The following is an 18,681-nucleotide window of genomic DNA, read 5'->3' as shown; positions in this document are numbered from 1 at the left end:
ATTAAATAATTACATTCCTAATGTCATGGATTAATAAGGCAACATAAATTATCTCATTTAAATCACCTATGTGAAAACTTAATTATTTCCTTTACCTAATTCCATATCAACAGGTTCTTGTTGTGACCTGGATCTACGGGATCGACAACTTCTTGGATGACATCAAGAAGATGCTGGGCTTTTACCCCTACCCAAGACTACTCTGGAAATACGTATGGAAGTTCGTCATGCCTCTCGTAGTTGTGGTGAGTATATTTCCTTGACTAAAACATTCAAAACAAGAAAATAAATATAAAAATTGTTATCCTATACATACTTCAACTCCAGTGAATAGATATGTTTGGTGTTTCAGAAAAATGTAGGTTGCAGTTTAAAAATTATTTAGTACATTAAATACATGTATTACGAAATTTTTAAAAATATTGAAATGAATACCACATACTGCATATAATTCATGTCTTTCATTGAAGTGTAAAAGATACTATGTATTGTAATGCTTATTATTTATAATGTTTTTCCTTCTCAGCTTATCTTGATTTTCACCTGGCTTGACTTCACACCTGCAAGATATGGTGATTATGAATTCCCCTTCTGGGCCAATGCCATTGGATGGGCACTATCCTTTTCCTCTGTCCTTCTCATACCTGCAGTGGCTGTCTTCAAAATCTTGCGGGAAAAAGGCTCATTCATGGAGGTAAGACTTTTGTTTGTGGTTAATTATTATTTGACAGTATCATCCAGTTGAAATTATAGCCATAAATTCAAAATATGAGTAATAGTGATTTGAAAGCTGAGTTAAGTTCTTTGCAAATTAGTAATGAAGTGAACGATTACCAAGGGATATCAATAAATAAATGAATAAATTTACAATGCATTCCTAAGACCTCAGAAGTCTCCCATTCCTTCCCATAAAAGTAAAAATATTCAGTTTTAGAATTTTATGCAATTGTTACATTTATTGCTTACAAACACAAAATAATTCTGAATTTCAAGCAAAATGTCATGACCTGCTGTGAAGCAAGATGAAAAATTAAAAGCTAATCTAAAGTAAGGATAAACTAGCAATGAGAAATCCAGTGACAATGCTGAACACCTGACACAGACACTCATAATTTATGAGTCCAACACATTACCAGTTAGGCCAAGATGATCACAAAGGCAAGAGTGATTTTTGGTCAGTCTTGGTTACCTTTTTACATCAATATGAAAGATGACAGCATTCTGTCTAATCAACAACATGGATTCTACCTTTCTTAACTGAATTTTAATGATCTGTTCTTTGCCATTGCCTTAAATAGTTTAAACAACTTCATAAACCATAAAGTCCTTGAAGGAAGATATGATTGATCTTCACTGACTGTGAGGGTCAGTTGTACAACATTATAATACATAATTTACGAGATATTCTATAACATATCACCTGCCTTGCTATTGCAGCGGGTGAGAAAGTTAATCCGACCCCTGCCTGAGTGGGCTCCCCCAGCTGAGGTGTGCATCAGACCCAATGACTCATTTGGTGCCAAGCCACTACTCAAAGTGACCTCCTTTGGTAAGTACATGCTTTGTTCATCAGATAACACTTCTCCGCATTGAAATGTTGACATCCCTGAAAATTCTGAATGATAATTATTCTAACTTTTGCAGCATTAATTCAGGCATGCATGACACAAATGTCAGATAAAAGCCTTTCCTTAAGCTGCGATGGCTACTGCTTTAAAGAGTTTCATACATACAAAGTTTAAAATTAAGAAAATCTGAGTTTACCTGAAATTGCTTCTGTGGCTTTACATGGTCCTTTTATCATTTCCTTTATTTCTTTCATCATTGATCAAGTAAAAGTAAAAATAGTGTGACAAGGACATCTAAACATATTAACTTTTTAGTATTCTTACTGAAAAAATGCATTGTTCATTTTTGTGTGTTTTATATCAATCATATGTTTAGAGATTTGTTATAGTTTAGTCTTTAAATCTCTACCTTTAGAAAGTTTGTTTTTTCCACAAATATTATGTGGCATGAAGGAACCAAAAAAGAAAACTAGTCTTCCTTAATATTAAGCCATTATCTCCTTAACAGGGGTAACTGAGACAAGTCTTTTGTAGCATGATCACATTCTCAAGCATCTCGCACATTTGCTTTCCATACTATGAAGAAATGCACTAAATCCTCTTTTTGCTTCTTTTTTTGTTCTGTGGAAATACAGAGTTACTATGAGGAGGGGTTACAAACTGTGTGCCCTTGTCCCTGCTGGACACTTTAAAATTGAAAAAGAATGTAAAACCACAAGCACATATGTATGGTATTCTTAAGCCCCAAATCTTTAGGACACATTGAACTTTACTTTTACTCATATATTTATTTTCCCAAGCTGTCCTTTGCTTTATCTAACAATCATACACTCATGTAGCAGCAATTATATTAACTGTCTCCATCCACATTATGCCATTTCATTATTATCAGTAATCTCATTTTTCATGCCAAACAGGGTGGGGGGTGGACCATTCTTGAGAAATGGAAACCATCAACCAAACAGGGAAATATAAGAACCCCAGTGAAGCAGGTACACAATCACTGCAATCATGTATATGTCAGTCTGAAACTATAACCCTTGAGTTTGATCTATAACTCATGTCACTCCATTAACATTCAAGATCTGGGTGCCTCCCAGTAATGAGTGTTAAAGAAGGTGCATTTCTGTGTAATATGTTCATCCTTTAAGACATGAACTATTATAAATCTCCTGTCAACAGTACTTGTAATCCTTGCTTGCTGATTTATTTGTTCATTGTATCACACCATTGTCTCTTTCTTATTAATGTCTCATCAGTTTGAGCAACATTCACACATATATTTTAGCCTTCATTCATCTTATTTCTCTGCATGTGCATACTCTGTGTACATGTTTTCCTTTCCTTCCATCCTGTGCTTCCTATAGGTGATCACTGACATCAACTCAAATTTCTCAACAGATAATGTTTCAAGCCTAATGTCATATGTCTTGCAACCAGATTATATGATTGTGCTTCTCTGTGCACCTGTCTCACCACTTCCATGTTGTTTTTATATTATTTTCAACTTTTCTACTTAACTCTTTCAGTTTTCTTGCATACTGCTTCGTTTTGCACTGTCACCTGTGTATCTTCATTCTAGGAAAACTGCATCCAAATATTGCTTAAAATTTCTGTTTCCAGCAATCATTTAATTTTACCTAAATTTTACAATTTAAATTCCTCTCTATACATTTGTATGCATAAGAACTGATATATATATATATATATATATATATATATATATATATATATATATATATATATATATATATATATATATATATATATATATATATATATATTCCAATTCTAAATACTATGGAGAAGATTTACTGGAAATAAATTCTGATATAGATAGGGTAGCTTTCTGATACTTTGGGCACACAGAATGTTGCTTAATTGCATGTGTATGCAAGAATGTAGTGAAATCAAGAATTTCCATATACTTTTTTGGGGACGATTAATTTTTGATTGCCCCATTCCCTCAGAGCAGTCCTTTAGTTGTAATATTACATTGCAGTTTCGTTTCCAGATGAAGAAACGGCACACAAGATCTAATGGCAAGTCAAGCGCAAGATTGGCTTAAACATAAGAAAATTTCATTTACCAGGAGGTACAATGAAGAACTGAGGTCTTGTACATGCTGCAAGATCTATGAAAAGATGAAGTTAAGACCCCTTTGACTACACATGCAACCACAGTTATGTGAAAATACCACATATCTGTATGCTTTGTACCAAGGTCGGTTTTGCAAGTCATGCCAGCCGGAGGGATACACCTTTCTCTGAGATGGAGAAGAGGCACCAAAGAGTAATTAACTATTTGCTGCAGGTACTGGCAGCTCTCTCACAAATTAATCTAGTAGTACTGTATTTGTCTTCCTTTATTACATGTTGTCTTTGTTATATCCTTCATATATTTCATTGTGATTCTGATGGATGACCTGTTTTATTTATACATTTTCCTGATATTGGCATTCATATACTGATAATGTAGGTATGTTTTTTTTTACAAAATGTACATTTATAACATTAGTGATACATTGTTAAAAATGTATTGCTGTAGAACAATTGCTAGACAATAATTATCCAAACATGTAGTAGGGTTACATATACTGTATTGTGAAGCTAGGAAAAAAGTTCCACAATTTATTAAGAACCTACAGAATGAAGTAAAGTTGTTTCCCCTTCTGACATATTGTGCACAGTATATGTTGTGTTTAGTCTATACTATACATTGTTGAGAATATTCTTTAAGTATAAAACATATACTTCTGGTAATCAACATAATTCTTCACCTACTACACCATTTTCCATTAAACTTATGGAGACGGGTATTTAGTTGAAAGTTGTGCATGTATTCTTACTTCCCTTACACTATTACTGTAATTCCATGGTGTACAAAGCCTAACACAAAGAAAGAAGACTGATGCTTTATCTTTAACATATCTGGAAATCCAACTTTCATCACCTGAACTGACACACAGCTAAAGGTAAAGCAATTTTCACACATTGCTGAGAAACTCCTTTGCTTTTGCCTTCAGCTCTTCTACTGAGCAGAGAGAGAGAGAGAGAGAGAGAGAGAAATTGTTTACTGATACAGTAATGTCCTTTTGCAATGTCATTTTTACTGTAAGCTTCATTTAATAAGTATATAATGCAATCTTAGCTGTAAGTGTTGATCAGTAACCAAGCTCTATCATGGATTTTTTCAGTTTATCAAAAAACTTTTGAGCTGGATCATTCAGCTTTACAGCATGTCATTTTCAAGGCAAGTGACAACATATACCTATGCTCTTCAGGTCACAGCTTCGTGCTGAATGACATGGTTAGGTTATAACTCTGACAAGTTACAACACAATAACCATGTACTGGTGTGTTCCCTCTAATTTCTTGGGTACTGAATTATAGGATCAGTCTTGCAATTTTTGTGTCAGACATTGTAAGCATGTTAGTCATGTAGAGCTGTGTCAGCTCTGTACAGTATATGTCATTGACTTATTGTACTGAAAATAGTTTTAAGAAATCTCAATCCTGTTATTCTATGTACCATGATTTAATGGAAGTGTTTACTAATTTCTTAGGTACAGATCTGTTACCAAAGATGCTAAGATATATAATTAATTGAAAAATACTGGAGATTGTTGAAAATTAGTTGTGTAGAGGACTTGACATGTTTACTATCAAATACAGTATTTATTTCTTAATTATTGGCATATTCAGGCATAATTCTTTCTTTCTTTAGTTTCATGTGTTTTCTAAACTGCTTTCTAAACTAATTCACAATGACATTTATGTAAGTCATCCAGTAAAATAGTACAGTATCAAGTTTACACATTTACAGTTATGCATGTACATGTACCTACTTGTACTGCATAACTCACACATAGGATCATGTTCTAGATCCCTGACATTACTTTGAAGCAAGTGAACATCAACCTTCTGGTGACTGGTACTTAAGGGTTAGTAAACACTTCACTCTCTTAACATTCATAAAACAAGTCTGGTCATTTACGAGTACAAGGATTTTTTAGATTTTTTCAATGGCTTCTTCAGATCCTGCATACTCTTATAACTTCTTATGAATTTTGTGTCAACAAGTAATAGGCAACTTTTAAAAGCTTCACACTTCAATATTTGTAAATTCATATACGTAATCTAGTAACCATATTTTTGCACAATTGTAATAATGTGAAAACTATTTTTTTACTTGAATATATATTCCATAATAACTTTTCATAAATAGAAAAGTTGAAAATGAAGGTGCAATATTCACTTCTGATTTTGCTGTTTCTCAACATATTGTTTTACTTGGAGCAGTGGCTCAACTTAAGGAATGACAGGCACTGCATGACAAAATTGTTTGACACAAACTAAAAAAAGAAGTGTGAATATAGTGTGCAATGATCATGTATTTGTGAGAATCAGGCAGTCACCATGCCAGGAAGTCTTTTCAATACAGTATCAGTATTTATAATGGTTAAACAGTATAACCAACAAAGTATCACAATGTTATAGCACATAGGTGTGCATAATTATTAGTGTTTTCAAATCTTCATGTAGACACATCTAAGAGCACATACAAGTCAATAAAAGGCCAATTCTTATTTTCCAATGAAATAATCACCTTGTTTCTGCAAGTTATCAAAATAATTATCAGGCTTATGAATGCAAAGGCTGCAGGACATTTAATTCTCAAAAATCTTCAGAAATATTATTCAAGATTCATATTAGCTTAAATACAGCGCAATTCTGAATTGCTGGATGACTGCAATAATTGCCTTCAAACAAGGAAACTAAAGATGAAATGAAGCAATGAAGTAAGAACAATTGGTGAATATACAGTGCTTCCAGAAGTAACAGAGGCCAACTTAGTTTAACTATTTAATTAATTGAAGTATATCTAATAACAATAGTAAAGAAACAAAAGGAATTAACCTTTACCCCAGTATTTTATAATGTCCTGATAAATAAGTGAATTACTTTGAATTGTACGGTAAGAAACATTTGTAAGAAATTACTAAAGGGATATGCATCTAAATTCAGGCAATTCCATGAACAGATTAAAATTTTGTCTTTCTATTCACTATCATGATAGATTAGGAAATGCAATCTTAGTTAATATGCAGAGAGAGATGCAATAATAATGCATCCTTTCATTTGGTTATCTGAACAATATAATCACACCACTTCATTGATAACCATAACATTGATTGTCCTCCACAGGTCCTCATTTTGAAATACATGTGGATCCATCAGCCAGAGGTGCTAGTGTTCAAGAATCAGAGCAGGTCACAGGCACAAGGATGTATTGAAAGTATTATGAAAGTCCAATCTTGTTTGCATTGTGTTCCTCAGTGACATTCACGTGGTGGATAAGAAAGAATACTGAGGCAATAGTTAAGTCGGTCTTCCTCAAGAAACTGGGTACAGAAAATACATCTACTGATGTACTTTAGGAGATTCATGTGATTGATTTATTGTGCTCAGTATTCTTCAAGGCTTACCCGTTTTTTTTTTTCCACTCTAAGCCAACATCTTCATTTTGCCATGTTGGAAACCCCTCCATGCTCTGCCTGTGACTGCCTGATGACTGGCTGTAGTGTGTGAAGTCTGAAGGAACATTATATTTCTAAACAGACTTTTGTATCATATGTATTTTATTACTGAGAAGAGAGTTTTAATCTATTCCTGAAAATAACGTGTGTATGTCAACTGTTGTTCATTTGGATGGAGGGTAGAACTATTGAATCTCTGCATATTTACTGGAATCATATGTGAAATTTGTGATACCCTGTACTATATTACTGTTTCTGTTGCTGTAAATATCTGTAAATCATTATGTACATATAATTCATATAATTTGAGATGGTGCAGAGTATATGAAAACTTTTTTAAACTTTCAGGTTTTAGGATGTTACAAAAACAAGATAATCATATGAAAAATATAATTACCATATAAACTTTGTACTACTGTTCCATCCCAATGACAGTTACTATGAATGGATACATAAAATATCACTTATGTAAAAAATGAGTTTCCTAAAAACAACTCTATGAAGCTTCTTAAGCTTTTTTTCTTTTTCTCAAATATCTCTTCATTGTTACTATGTGCACTACGCATGGGTGTTTGAATGCCTTGTGTATATAGAAGTGATTTGTTTACAGAAATAGATGAAATTAATAACAAAAACAAAACCATAAAAACACAACATAAAAAAATAACATACATAGAGGCTCCTATTATAATGCAGATGCATCTAGAATTAAAAGCACTTGCCATTTAAAGTAACTTATTTTTGCACGTTTCCACTACCAGCCAACCTTTAATGTTACTTGCATGTTAGTTGAAATAATGACATTTTGGAACCAAGATAAATTAAAATATTAATGCTGAGAGTTACCAGCACTATACATCTTCAGTAAACATTATGTATGGTAAAATTCAATATTTTGATACAAATACTAGTAGTAAGTCAATAAATCATTAACTTTAAATAGGAAGCAAGTACTTCAGATTTGTGAACTGATGATTTTCTAAAGAGGTACTTTCTTGATTTTCTTGTGACTTTCCTAAATCAATGTTAAAAGGAAACAATCATTCTAACTAATGATAATCAATAAGTTTAGGAAACTTGCAGCTTTTGATCTACAACTCAACAGTATTAAGTTCTTTACATATTTACTTACCTTTTCACACCAATGCCAATACAAAAGCAAACCATTTATTTTCTACAAGTTCATTAGTTAGAAATATATAACTCTGCCATATTTTGAGTTTGTATAGTGACTAGAAGCTGACAGAAGCATATAGAAATAAGGTACTTTTTTCATGTTCTTTTTCAGAAGCTGATTTTTTTCCATGACAAGATCAGTACTTGATATACATAGCAAAAACAATGTTGTGAAAATGTGTATTCTGCATATTCAATGGAATCTATACTGAGAGAATAAAAAATACAAAATAATATATGTTTATATCACTTTCCTACTACTGCTTACACTCTTAATGGCTTATAACCTTCTTAGCTTTACTTTTGAATTTGGAAGAATAATGAAAGCCAACAGACTATTAAGTATCAGGCAGTGTAGCTCCCCACACCATGACTTTATCTTTATCTATCTCTCCACATAATAAAATATTTCCTTTATATTTACCCTGTTCTTATAAATGAACACAGAATACCTCTAGTACTGCCACTACCCATCTCCGAGGTAATGGTTAACTCCTGGAGATGGCAAATTGATGAAGGCCCAATCCAGCATGGGCTTTTTAGTGATGATGTTCCCACAATGTCACATCACCACATAACCAAATCATATGATAATTCCATAGCTCACTGCCATTTACCATATTTTTGTTCCAGGAACTCTTCTTCAATGTCAAGAGGCAGATTTTATATCTGGTGACAATCCAATATCACTTATCTACTCCCATTCCTATGGACCAGAATTGCAGAATTATACACTCAAACACCAGAACTAAGAAACATATGTTTATTTGTTGCCCATAAATAAAGCAACATTCCTCCTCATACTCGTATTTGGTTTAAATAACAATGTGAATAATTTGTGACATGATTATGATTGTTGGCAGACCCAGAGGAACTCATCTGATGAGAAAATAAGACAGATATAAAGAACAAGGTGGTCAAAGAGGGGAAGGTAATGAGCATGAGGGGTACAGCATGGAATGATGTGACCTTGCCAACCAGAATACAATGTTTTCCCCACCACTTTTCAAGCACTGCATGTTATGTACAACACATCCATCCAAACCTACAGCTTTCCCTTTCCTCATTTCCCTTACAACCTCTTGTATTTCCTCTCCCTATACTATAATAATAATAATAATAATAATAATAATAATAATAATAATAATAATAATAATAATAATAATAATAATCATTATTATCATTATTATAAAAGTAATAAAATGCATGAGAGACAGGTAGTGAAAAGATGGATGCAAGATTAAATGGAGAACAGCTGGAAGAGTGGATTTGTTCAAGTATTTGGGATCGACTGCTACAGTGGATGGAAGAGTTAACATAGAGGTGAAAGGATGAAATGGGCAGGAAAGAAGAACCGAGAAAGATCTGAAGTCATAAGACACAGGGGATGAGTGTAAAGAGAGGATTATGCGACGGAATAATGATGTCCACTGTGCTGTACGGTGAAACATGGAACACAGGAGTGGCAAAGGAGAAATTGTCAAATGTGATGGAAACAAAGTGTTTGAAGAGTATGTGTGGAGTAACATGGAGATAGAATAAGAAATGAAGAGGTAAGAGGAAGCAGTGTTTTGAGTGAGTTGGCTGGATGGGCAGATTAGTGTGTGCTAAGATGGTTTGAATGTGAGGAGAGAGCAGAGGCCAGTAAACTAGTAAAGAGATAATGCAGTCATATGTGCACAGTGAAAGGTTAAGAAGGGAGGTCATGTGTGGAGTAGATGAGCTGTGTGAAGAGAGGACTGAATGAGAGGAATGAATGTGCAGCAAGCAAGAGCAATAATAATAATGTATGTGAGGTGAATGGAGATTGACAGTGTAAGTGCATGAAAATGAACCATGGTGTATAGATCCAATTAAAATGAGGGGCACTCTGTAGGAAGTATTCTGTATTTGCTGTGGCCTCAAGATTTAAGTACAAGGAGGGTAAGGAACATATTCATTGCAAAGGAGCAGGAGTAAACTAGTGCATGCTGTCAAGTCTTGCTGTGGATGTGTGTGGCCAGCTGTGCTGTGCCTGGACTCATGGGGTATACTATAAGTAGTGGACCATGAGACTGTCCCTTTCCATGGTAGGCTGACAAGAGCTAAGAGTGAATGATATGTGTGTGTGTGTGTGTGTGTGTGTGTGTGTGTGTGTGTGTGTGTGTGTGTGTGTGTGTGTGTTTGTGTGTGTGTGTGTGTGTGTGTGTGCTGCCTTGTCTGGGACATTCCATGTGGGATTGCTGGCCTGGTATATGGATAGATAGATTATTATTATTATTATTATTATTATTATTATTATTATTATCATTATTATTATTATTATTATTATTATTATTATTATTGTTTTTATTATTTGATTAATTAAATAAAACAATTAAATTATTCTTTTATTACAACCTCTTGTCCATTAGTCCTGAATTTCACACTCTTCTTTAGTATTTTGCTGCAGAAATTTCATATGACTTCCTTCCAAATAAATATTTTTCATTCACATTTTTTTGTTTCCTTTCTTGGTAAAGCAGAACACATAAGAACTTTCCTGACAATCAGTCTTATTCTACACAGTACACTCTTCATGTCATGGTCATGCCATCCATAAGTGTTCCATATAATGTATATGACTGGTTATAAAAAATATAAGTATCAGCAGAGAAGTTTTAATAACATGTTGGATGAATGCATATAGCAGTAAGGAAAACAGGAGAGAAGTTTCAATAACATGTTGGGTGAGTGCATATAGCAGTAAGGAAAATAGGGGAGAAGTTTTAATAACATGTTGGGTGAATGCATATAGCAGGAAGGAAAACAGGAGAGGTACATCCAGACCTGCTTTCTTTTGTAATTTACTAGGGCATCTGAAGCCACATGCAGATTCACTGCACACTCTTTATCTTATCCAAGATCAGGGTAATATGTAGTTCTTGTCTAGTGTATAAATACTTATGTAGCCTCACTGAGGCTATTCTTACCTGCCTGTCTTAATGTCTATTTGCCTACCTATTTGTTAACTAATAATTTCCACATCAGGCAGGACAGGACTGGCGCCATAGTAATGAGGGGGGGAGTCTTAAGAATCTCTCTTACAGCCTTTTAAAGGCTACTGAACAGCACTGACAGTGCAGCTTCACAGAAACATTTTGATACTGTAAATTTTAGCAACTGTTTATTTATATACAGCATGATGATGTGATTGTTTCAGAGGCTTGAGTTATGTGCAATATGACAATGACTCCAATACATTTTGTATTGCTGGAGACTTGAAAGGTGTTTCTGAAAGCAATGTTCATTAGGGATTGCCTCATTACTAATATGCATATAGCAAATGTATGACTTTTCTTCTTCAATAAAGTAGAAAACTTATTTGCTATGTGAGTGATATTAAAATTTTCTTGTGATAAACCACCTCTATTTCATAAATATGCAGCTTCTAATAGCCAGTGATCTACAAAAAAAAAGTATACTGGCTTCTTTTTGTATACAAAATAATTTTTCCTCTGAACATTTTGCCTGAAATTCTTTCCTTTGCAAAGGACCCACAACCAAAATTTCCCACCAGTGTCCCAAGATTGTTGCTTGGTGGCTGTGGCCAGGAGGACATAATACAAAAACAAAACACTTAAGATTTTTGTGAGGGTTAAGATCAATAAAATTAGTCCACTCACAGCAAAAAAATAAAATAAAATAAAATAAATAAATAAATAAAATAAATAAATAAATAAATAAATAAATAAAAATAAAATAAAAAATAGACATAATTCCTCAATTTTGCTATGGCTATAAGAAACTGCATATTAACCATTCTATGGCTAGTGCTAAAACTCAGGAGGACACATTTATCTGGAAATTAAGACAGCTGCTTAAGAACTTACTGAAATTCATTACTGTAAACAAACAAGTCAGAATGGAAATGTAAGCCAGACCTTCAAATGGACAGTGTAAATATGAAGGCCTGAAACTTTTTACTGGACACATTTGTATCATGCATCACATTCATAAATCTCATGTATCAATTCAACAAACATACAACTTGGTAAAAATTCTTAATATAATTTAGAGTTTCTAATATAATTAACACATAGAAAGTTAAGATTCCTGCAATGTCCTTGAAATGGGAAAAGATGGACAAACAAGCTCTCACTGTGATCACTACTAGTGACATTTTGAAGCTATAAACCTTTCATCAAAGAACAGCTTTAATATCTGGCTGATTCATCTGCATAACTGATACAGGCTGTTATAATTCAATACAAAATATAGATATTCTACATCGTGCTGCAATAATTACAAGTAATATAGGTGTGTTAATGCCCACTGCCATACCTTATCTAGTTTCACAAATCAGGATGACCTGTATGCCACACTATCTGAGCAACAAAACTCTCCAGGTTTGAAAGCCTGATTCTTTATATTTAGAGGATTTATAGTCTCAGCATATTATTTCTCAGTTGATAAACAAACAAATGGCATAGTCTTAATATACATATCCTAACTTTCCCCTCACCTCAATCCATAAAATATGGCTGACCGTTCTTCTCAGTACGTTGCGTCAGGATCTCCACTCCTGTTTCTGTCACAAGGAGAGTCTCCTCAAATTGAGCTGAGAGCTTCCCATCAGCTGTCACTGCAGTCCAGTTATCAGGCCACTGTTCATCCTTCCATGTACCTGAAGACCATGAATATGAGAATATATATATATATATATATATATATATATATATATATATATATATATATATATATATATATATATATATATATATATATATATATATATATATATACCAGCCATAAGCTTTGCAACATTCTAGAAAAGTTCCTATATCTATCTATATACCATGGGGTGACCCAGACAAAGCACCACATTCTCATACATACATCACTCACACTCTTAGCCCCGTCAGCCCCTGGTGGGAAGAGAGTCTCGTGGACCACCCTACTACACCCCAGGAACTATTGTTGCTCCACATTCAGGGGCTGAGCTTAAAATATGCAATACTTTACCAAGTATAAAAATTAAATCTGTTGTTTGATAGCATTTTCTGTAAAGACTTAAAAACTCAGATTGTGCAAATAAATGTTTATAACAAAAGGATTGCAGACAACATTCATATCTCACACCCTGCACACCAGGCAGGGTGGTCCCTGCAAAACAGCCTACCACATATTTAAATCTGAATTACTTGCAAAAAAAAATAGATAAAAAAAAATTAATTAATAAATTTTAAAAAAATTATCATCAATGATCATATCCTGAAGTGTTAACCATAACTGATAGGACACTGATAAGATACTCATGTCTTCGGCTTTGTCACCATCATCATCAAGCAGCATGTGGCTTATTTCTGCTTTGGTCATCATTTTCAATTAAGAGATTTTTTTTTTTTTTTTTTTTTATGAATCCTATATTTCCCAGGAGTTGAGGGTAGATGACCCAACACATGCTCATTCTCATACCCACATGAGGCACACCAGTCCTCATTATTACAGTTTCTCAGTGGCAAAACAAACACATTTCTTACCTTCTGATATCATTGGTTCAATTGTAAATGTGTGTCCTGGTTTCATGATACCCACAGCTTTATTTTCTGAAAATCAAGAATATAAAACACATATTACAAAGATGACTTAAAGATAAAAAAAATAGTGGCAAAATGATAAGACTATTTATGTTGCATTTATGAATCTGCAGAAAGTATCTGTAAAATGACTCACTAACTTGCATAATGAGGCACAGAGGGAGCAGTGTGAAAGAGCTGGTGTATGCCATGGCCACAGTAGGAACGCACAACAGAGTACCCCTGAGACTGAGCGTGCTTCTGGATCACTGCACCAACATCCCGGTACTTCACACCAGGCTTGACTGTCAAAAAGAATTTGAATAACTTTCACATGTACAGAAGTAGAGGGAAATAATGAACATGGTGAGGCCTCAACAAATAATGAAATCCCCTTGCAATACAGATATTTTCATGCTTCACAAACATTACATCACCTGAAACACAGAACATTATTGCCAAACAAACTTAACACCAGCAGCAGAAAAAGATGTTCACATGTTGGTTATATATAAGGGTGACCATAGGCAGCAGCAACAGCAAATCAGTCATGTTTATCAGGCTCATTACAGCCAAAATCAATTACTCGTTCTAAGACAAAGACAGTCACAGCACTGCTCTATCAGCTGAGGGCTGAGCAGTTGGCCAGTCAGGTATTCTTGTTTACATATGCACTTCTATTACCTTATTTATATTAATAAGCTGAAGGGTTATCTTGTACAGTATTCTCCTAAGTTTCACAGTATCACGCTTCATCATGATGTGTGTGACAACAAAACACACACTCATACAATTCTAGATACAGTGATGCCACACTGCTGCATCACATGTGAGGACAAAACACACACTCACACAGTTCAAGATGCAGTAGCACCACACCACTGCATCATACCAAATGAGAGGACAAAACACACACAGTTCTAGATACAGTGGTGTCACACCAATGTATCACATTGAGAGGACAAAACACACACTCACACAGTTCTAGGCTATGCAGCCAGAATAAATAGGCATTTATCAGTGTTTTTAATACCCTAAGGATTGGATCTTTGAGTTTGGTGCAATGCCTTTGGAAGAAAGCAAGCAGGAAGTTCTTGAGAGAGTACTGTAGTGCACAGAATACTGATTGTGTAAACACTAATGGTGTGATTCATCAGGTGTTTTAAATAAGAAATACAAATTTGCTAGATATTCACCAATTTCGATAGCTTTTTGCAGACACTCCCAGGTAGTCTTGACAAGATTTCTAGATGTGTTGCTTACTTCCCCAATACACAGCGTCTCATTCAGGTCTCCATGATAACCGCGATGGTACACTGTGACATCAACTGTGTAAGAGATGACCAAATTAATATGATTAACAAAGAAAACCTATCTTTAAGCAGTCACAGTAATGACTTTTCACCCTCATTATACAATCACATCTTCCTTATATACATCAATATATATACTCAATATGCTATCTCACTTTCACAGACCATAATGAATTTGTACCCAACTTACTGTTACAAATATCTCCATTTTGCAATGGCCTCATATCAGGAATACCATGACATATAACTTCATTAATAGAAGTACAACAGGACTTTGGGAACCCATGGTAGTTAAGAGGTGAAGGATAACACTCCCTCTCCACGGCAGCCTCATGAACCACACGATCTATCTCGTCTGTTGTCACTCCAATGGCTGCCACCTTCACTCCTTCATCCAAGACTTCCCGGGCCAGCTGGAGAATGTGGTATATTTATGGTATTTGAAGATAAAAAATATATCCTCAGAAACAATGTGTCTATGCACAATTTCACAGAATAAAAAAACTATTAGCAAATCAATTTATATATGTTAAGGCATAAACAAAAGCAATGATACACATACCTTACAAGCTACTTTCATACTCTCAATCTCTTCATCTGAAAGGCACTTGATATTGGACGATGATCGAACTTTCTGCTCAGAATGAGGAAATCCATGAGGGTCGTCAGCATAGTCTGGTCTGCCTATAGATGAAGGCACTTCCCTCTTGCTACTTTGTGGGTACGGCCGTAAGCTACCTATTTTGAAGAACAGTATCCTTTGAGAACCACTGAGAACAATCAAAAGGTACAAACTTCAATATCACATCTCATCTTTTTGTAAAGCATTGTTCATGAGTGTTCTTCATAAAAACTCACCAGTAAACATGAAATATGGCCAAGGATTGTACTGTGACAGGCTGCTTTCACTTGATCCTGAAATATGCATGATATGAGTATTTTTTCCCAAAGATAGCATAGTCCATGAATATACTAAGCAAAACTGACAAGTGATTAAGCCTGTACATTATTTTTAGCATTATAGCAATGCACTGTCCTTGCTGACCTTGACTGTCCTGCCATTAGCTACACTGTCAAACAAATACATATACTACATGGAGTTAATGTAGTGATTCATGAGAGAAACTCAGTATAGCAAATCTGTTGAAACTCACTTGTTTTCTTATGGAGTTGTTTGTGTGTTTCCCAGGAACTCTTGAAACAGCTCTAAAAATATAAAGCCAATTAATTGCTTCATATTATTCATTCTCTGAAATTAAAGAAAAATCTACACACTGATATTATTTCATGTTGATTAATCTCTTACTCAGGAATGGGTTAAATGCATAATGAGATTAATTCTACCATTCATGTACACACAGTAGTTGTTTTCATCTATACCTCTAATGCCAAGGCCTACAATGATGGACAAATATGTACTTCAGACTTTGGTAATCTGATATTCTAATAATACATGCATACAAATACCAAGGTTGTCTCCCACAAAAAGGGCTTAGCTAGGACAAGGCATACAACTTCCACATTCACACTCATTCATACCACTCTCTTGGCCCCTTGGTTCCTGATGGAGGAGAGAAAGTACTCCTGCCCTCACTTTACAGGGATGAGAATTTCATCTAATAATAATGGGTAAATAATATATGAACTCACAAACCCAGACATTTCAAAGCTGTATCTCGTATTCCTCATTCATCACATGAACATTACTAAGATAATCATTATTAGTTGGAAGAATTCTGCCACTGTATTCCCTGCATGTAAAATGTAACTGAAAGATGGACGTGAGAGTACTATGAATTTCCCTTTGTATTTTCATTCCAACAATAAGTCTTGTCTCAGCTACACACCTTAAGGGGGAGGGACCTTGGTCTCTTGAGTTACTAAATAGGTAGTCATAGTTAAGTTATAATGTTTGATTATTTAGTTTTGAAAATCCCTCTTCTCTACACAGCCCAATGAATAGTACATGAGTCAGTGTAACTTTGGCAGTGTTCAGGGGGAACAAGGGGCCACCTCAGGTATGGGTAGTAATAGCTTGAATTCCCTCCACACACAAACAATCGTGCTTTCCCATCAGGTCCCTAAGAATGCCTTCATCTTTACCTAGTGACAAACACACAACACCAACAGGGGATATTACCTGGGAGCAGAAAAAGGATCCCTGAATGCCCAATTTGATGCATGTGGGGCACTGTAGTCTTGCCTCGGCCCCACAGCCCACAGTCTCGCAGGCATGGCTGGGTGCACGCTCCCCAGCAGACATCTTCACGTCACTTGGATGGACAGTCCTGCCAAATAAAGTTGTCTGACCACATTTCTCTTTTCAACTGTATATTTCCCTGTCACCTTTACTCTGATTACATATATATGTACATAATAAGGAGCTCCATGCAGAGAAGGCAGAATACCCATCCACACCAGGAGTGCTTTTTCTATATAAACATTAGCCACAACACCACAACTTTTAGTCAGAGTGGATAATCTGCCCCTATTACAGTGTCTATAAGGTCTAAAATTGTATTATTTGAAAATTTGTTAGGATATAGTCATTTGAAGTTTCACAAAGTTTGAACACACTTCCTGGCAAATTCTGCCCTTTCTTCATTAAGCTCCTCAATTATACTGTATATACATGAAGTGCTTAAAAATGCTGATGATGATGATGATACATGGTGGTGGTGGTGGTGGTGGTGGTGGTGGTGGTGGTGGTGGTGGTGGTGGTGATGATGATGATAGTTATTGTTAATAATAATCACAATCAATTACTTGTAGCTTATGTAAAGAGAGAGAGAGAGAGAGAGAGAGAGAGAGAGAGAGAGAGAGAGAGAGAGAGAGAGAGAGAGAGAGAGAGAGAGAGAGAGAGAGAGAGAGAGAGAGAGAGAGAGAGAGAGAGAGAGAGAGAGAGAGAGAGAGAGAGAGAGAGAGAGAGAGAGAGAGAGAGAGAGAGAGAGAGAGAGAGAGAGAGAGAGAGAGAGAGAGAGAGAGAGAGAGAGAGAGAGAGAGAGAGAGAGAGAGAGAGAGAGAGAGAGAGAGAGAGGCTGGAGAAGTGCCAGTTGAGGGGAGTGAGCTAAATGTGGCAGTAGTAACAGTAATGGTGGTGGAGGTGGTGGTCTGTCTGTTCTGAGAGGAAAATAGCTAGAGAGAGAGAGAGAGAGAGAGAGAGAGAGAGAGAGAGAGAGAGAGAGAGAGAGAGAGAGAGAGAGAGAGAGAGAGAGAGAGAGAGAGAGAGAGAGAGAGAGAGAGAGAGAGAGAGAGAGAGAGAATCATGTTTTCTGCTGAAGATGACCGCCCCTATCACATGGGTGTTGGGAGCAGGATAGCAGGTGAGTAGTAGTAGTAGTAGTAGTAGTAGTAGTAGTAGTAGTAGTAGTAGTAGTAGTAGTAGTAGTAGTAGCAGTAGTAGTAGTAGTTATTGATGTTGTTGTTGCTGTTGTTGTTATTAGTGTTACCAGTACCTTCACATCATCCCTTTCACTGATAAACTCTACTACTCTACTCCTTACTTTCCTCTTTACAACTTAAACCTTAAGAGAAAATTATCAAGAGAG

At 35.2% G+C, this 18,681-nt stretch overlaps 3 protein-coding genes across 10 annotated transcripts in view; 2 read left to right on the top strand and 1 right to left on the bottom strand.

Annotated features, from left to right (window-relative positions):
• Positions 1-8,517, top strand: part of LOC135114663 (sodium- and chloride-dependent glycine transporter 1-like) — a 106,264-nt gene extending 97,747 nt beyond the window's left edge. For 2 of the 3 annotated variants that reach the window (XM_064030528.1, XM_064030529.1), the window contains exons 12-15: positions 114-245; positions 527-694; positions 1,438-1,549; positions 3,583-8,517. In XM_064030528.1, coding sequence (XP_063886598.1) covers positions 114-245; positions 527-694; positions 1,438-1,549; positions 3,583-3,608 — 438 coding nt within the window. In that variant the 3' untranslated portion in view covers positions 3,609-8,517. Of the gene's footprint in view, positions 1-113; positions 246-526; positions 695-1,437; positions 1,550-2,485; positions 2,561-3,582 lie in introns of all 3 variants that reach the window. The other variant, XR_010275619.1, reaches the window with a different exon arrangement.
• A 3,605-nt stretch (positions 8,518-12,122) lies between these two features.
• The window catches only part of LOC135114665 (methionine aminopeptidase 1-like), a 16,647-nt gene continuing 10,088 nt past the window's right edge, over positions 12,123-18,681 (bottom strand). For 3 of the 6 annotated variants that reach the window (XR_010275620.1, XR_010275621.1, XR_010275622.1), the window contains 9 exons: positions 17,274-17,421; positions 16,288-16,339; positions 15,992-16,048; positions 15,696-15,871; positions 15,324-15,546; positions 15,017-15,148; positions 13,978-14,125; positions 13,785-13,850; positions 12,123-12,928 (listed from right to left, as the gene is read on the bottom strand). Coding sequence is in view for 3 of the 6 variants with exons in the window: in XM_064030535.1 (XP_063886605.1) it covers positions 12,768-12,928; positions 13,785-13,850; positions 13,982-14,125; positions 15,017-15,148; positions 15,324-15,546; positions 15,696-15,871; positions 15,992-16,048; positions 16,288-16,339; positions 17,274-17,421 (1,159 nt within the window). In the remaining 3 variants the exon portion in view is untranslated. The remainder of the gene's footprint in view (positions 12,929-13,784; positions 13,851-13,977; positions 14,126-15,016; positions 15,149-15,323; positions 15,547-15,695; positions 15,872-15,991; positions 16,049-16,287; positions 16,340-17,273; positions 17,422-18,681) is intronic. The other 3 variants (XM_064030535.1, XM_064030536.1, XM_064030537.1) reach the window with 2 other exon arrangements.
• Positions 18,301-18,681, top strand: part of LOC135114666 (delta-sarcoglycan-like) — a 5,596-nt gene continuing 5,215 nt past the window's right edge. The window contains exon 1 of the mRNA XM_064030538.1: positions 18,301-18,456. Coding sequence (XP_063886608.1) covers positions 18,399-18,456 — 58 coding nt within the window. The 5' untranslated portion in view covers positions 18,301-18,398. The remainder of the gene's footprint in view (positions 18,457-18,681) is intronic.

Source organism: Scylla paramamosain, chromosome 28 (assembly GCF_035594125.1).
Source record: "Scylla paramamosain isolate STU-SP2022 chromosome 28, ASM3559412v1, whole genome shotgun sequence".
NCBI lineage: Eukaryota > Metazoa > Arthropoda > Malacostraca > Decapoda > Portunidae > Scylla > Scylla paramamosain.
Note: the sequence above shows the minus strand (reverse complement) of the source record. Positions and strands in the feature narration are given on the sequence as shown.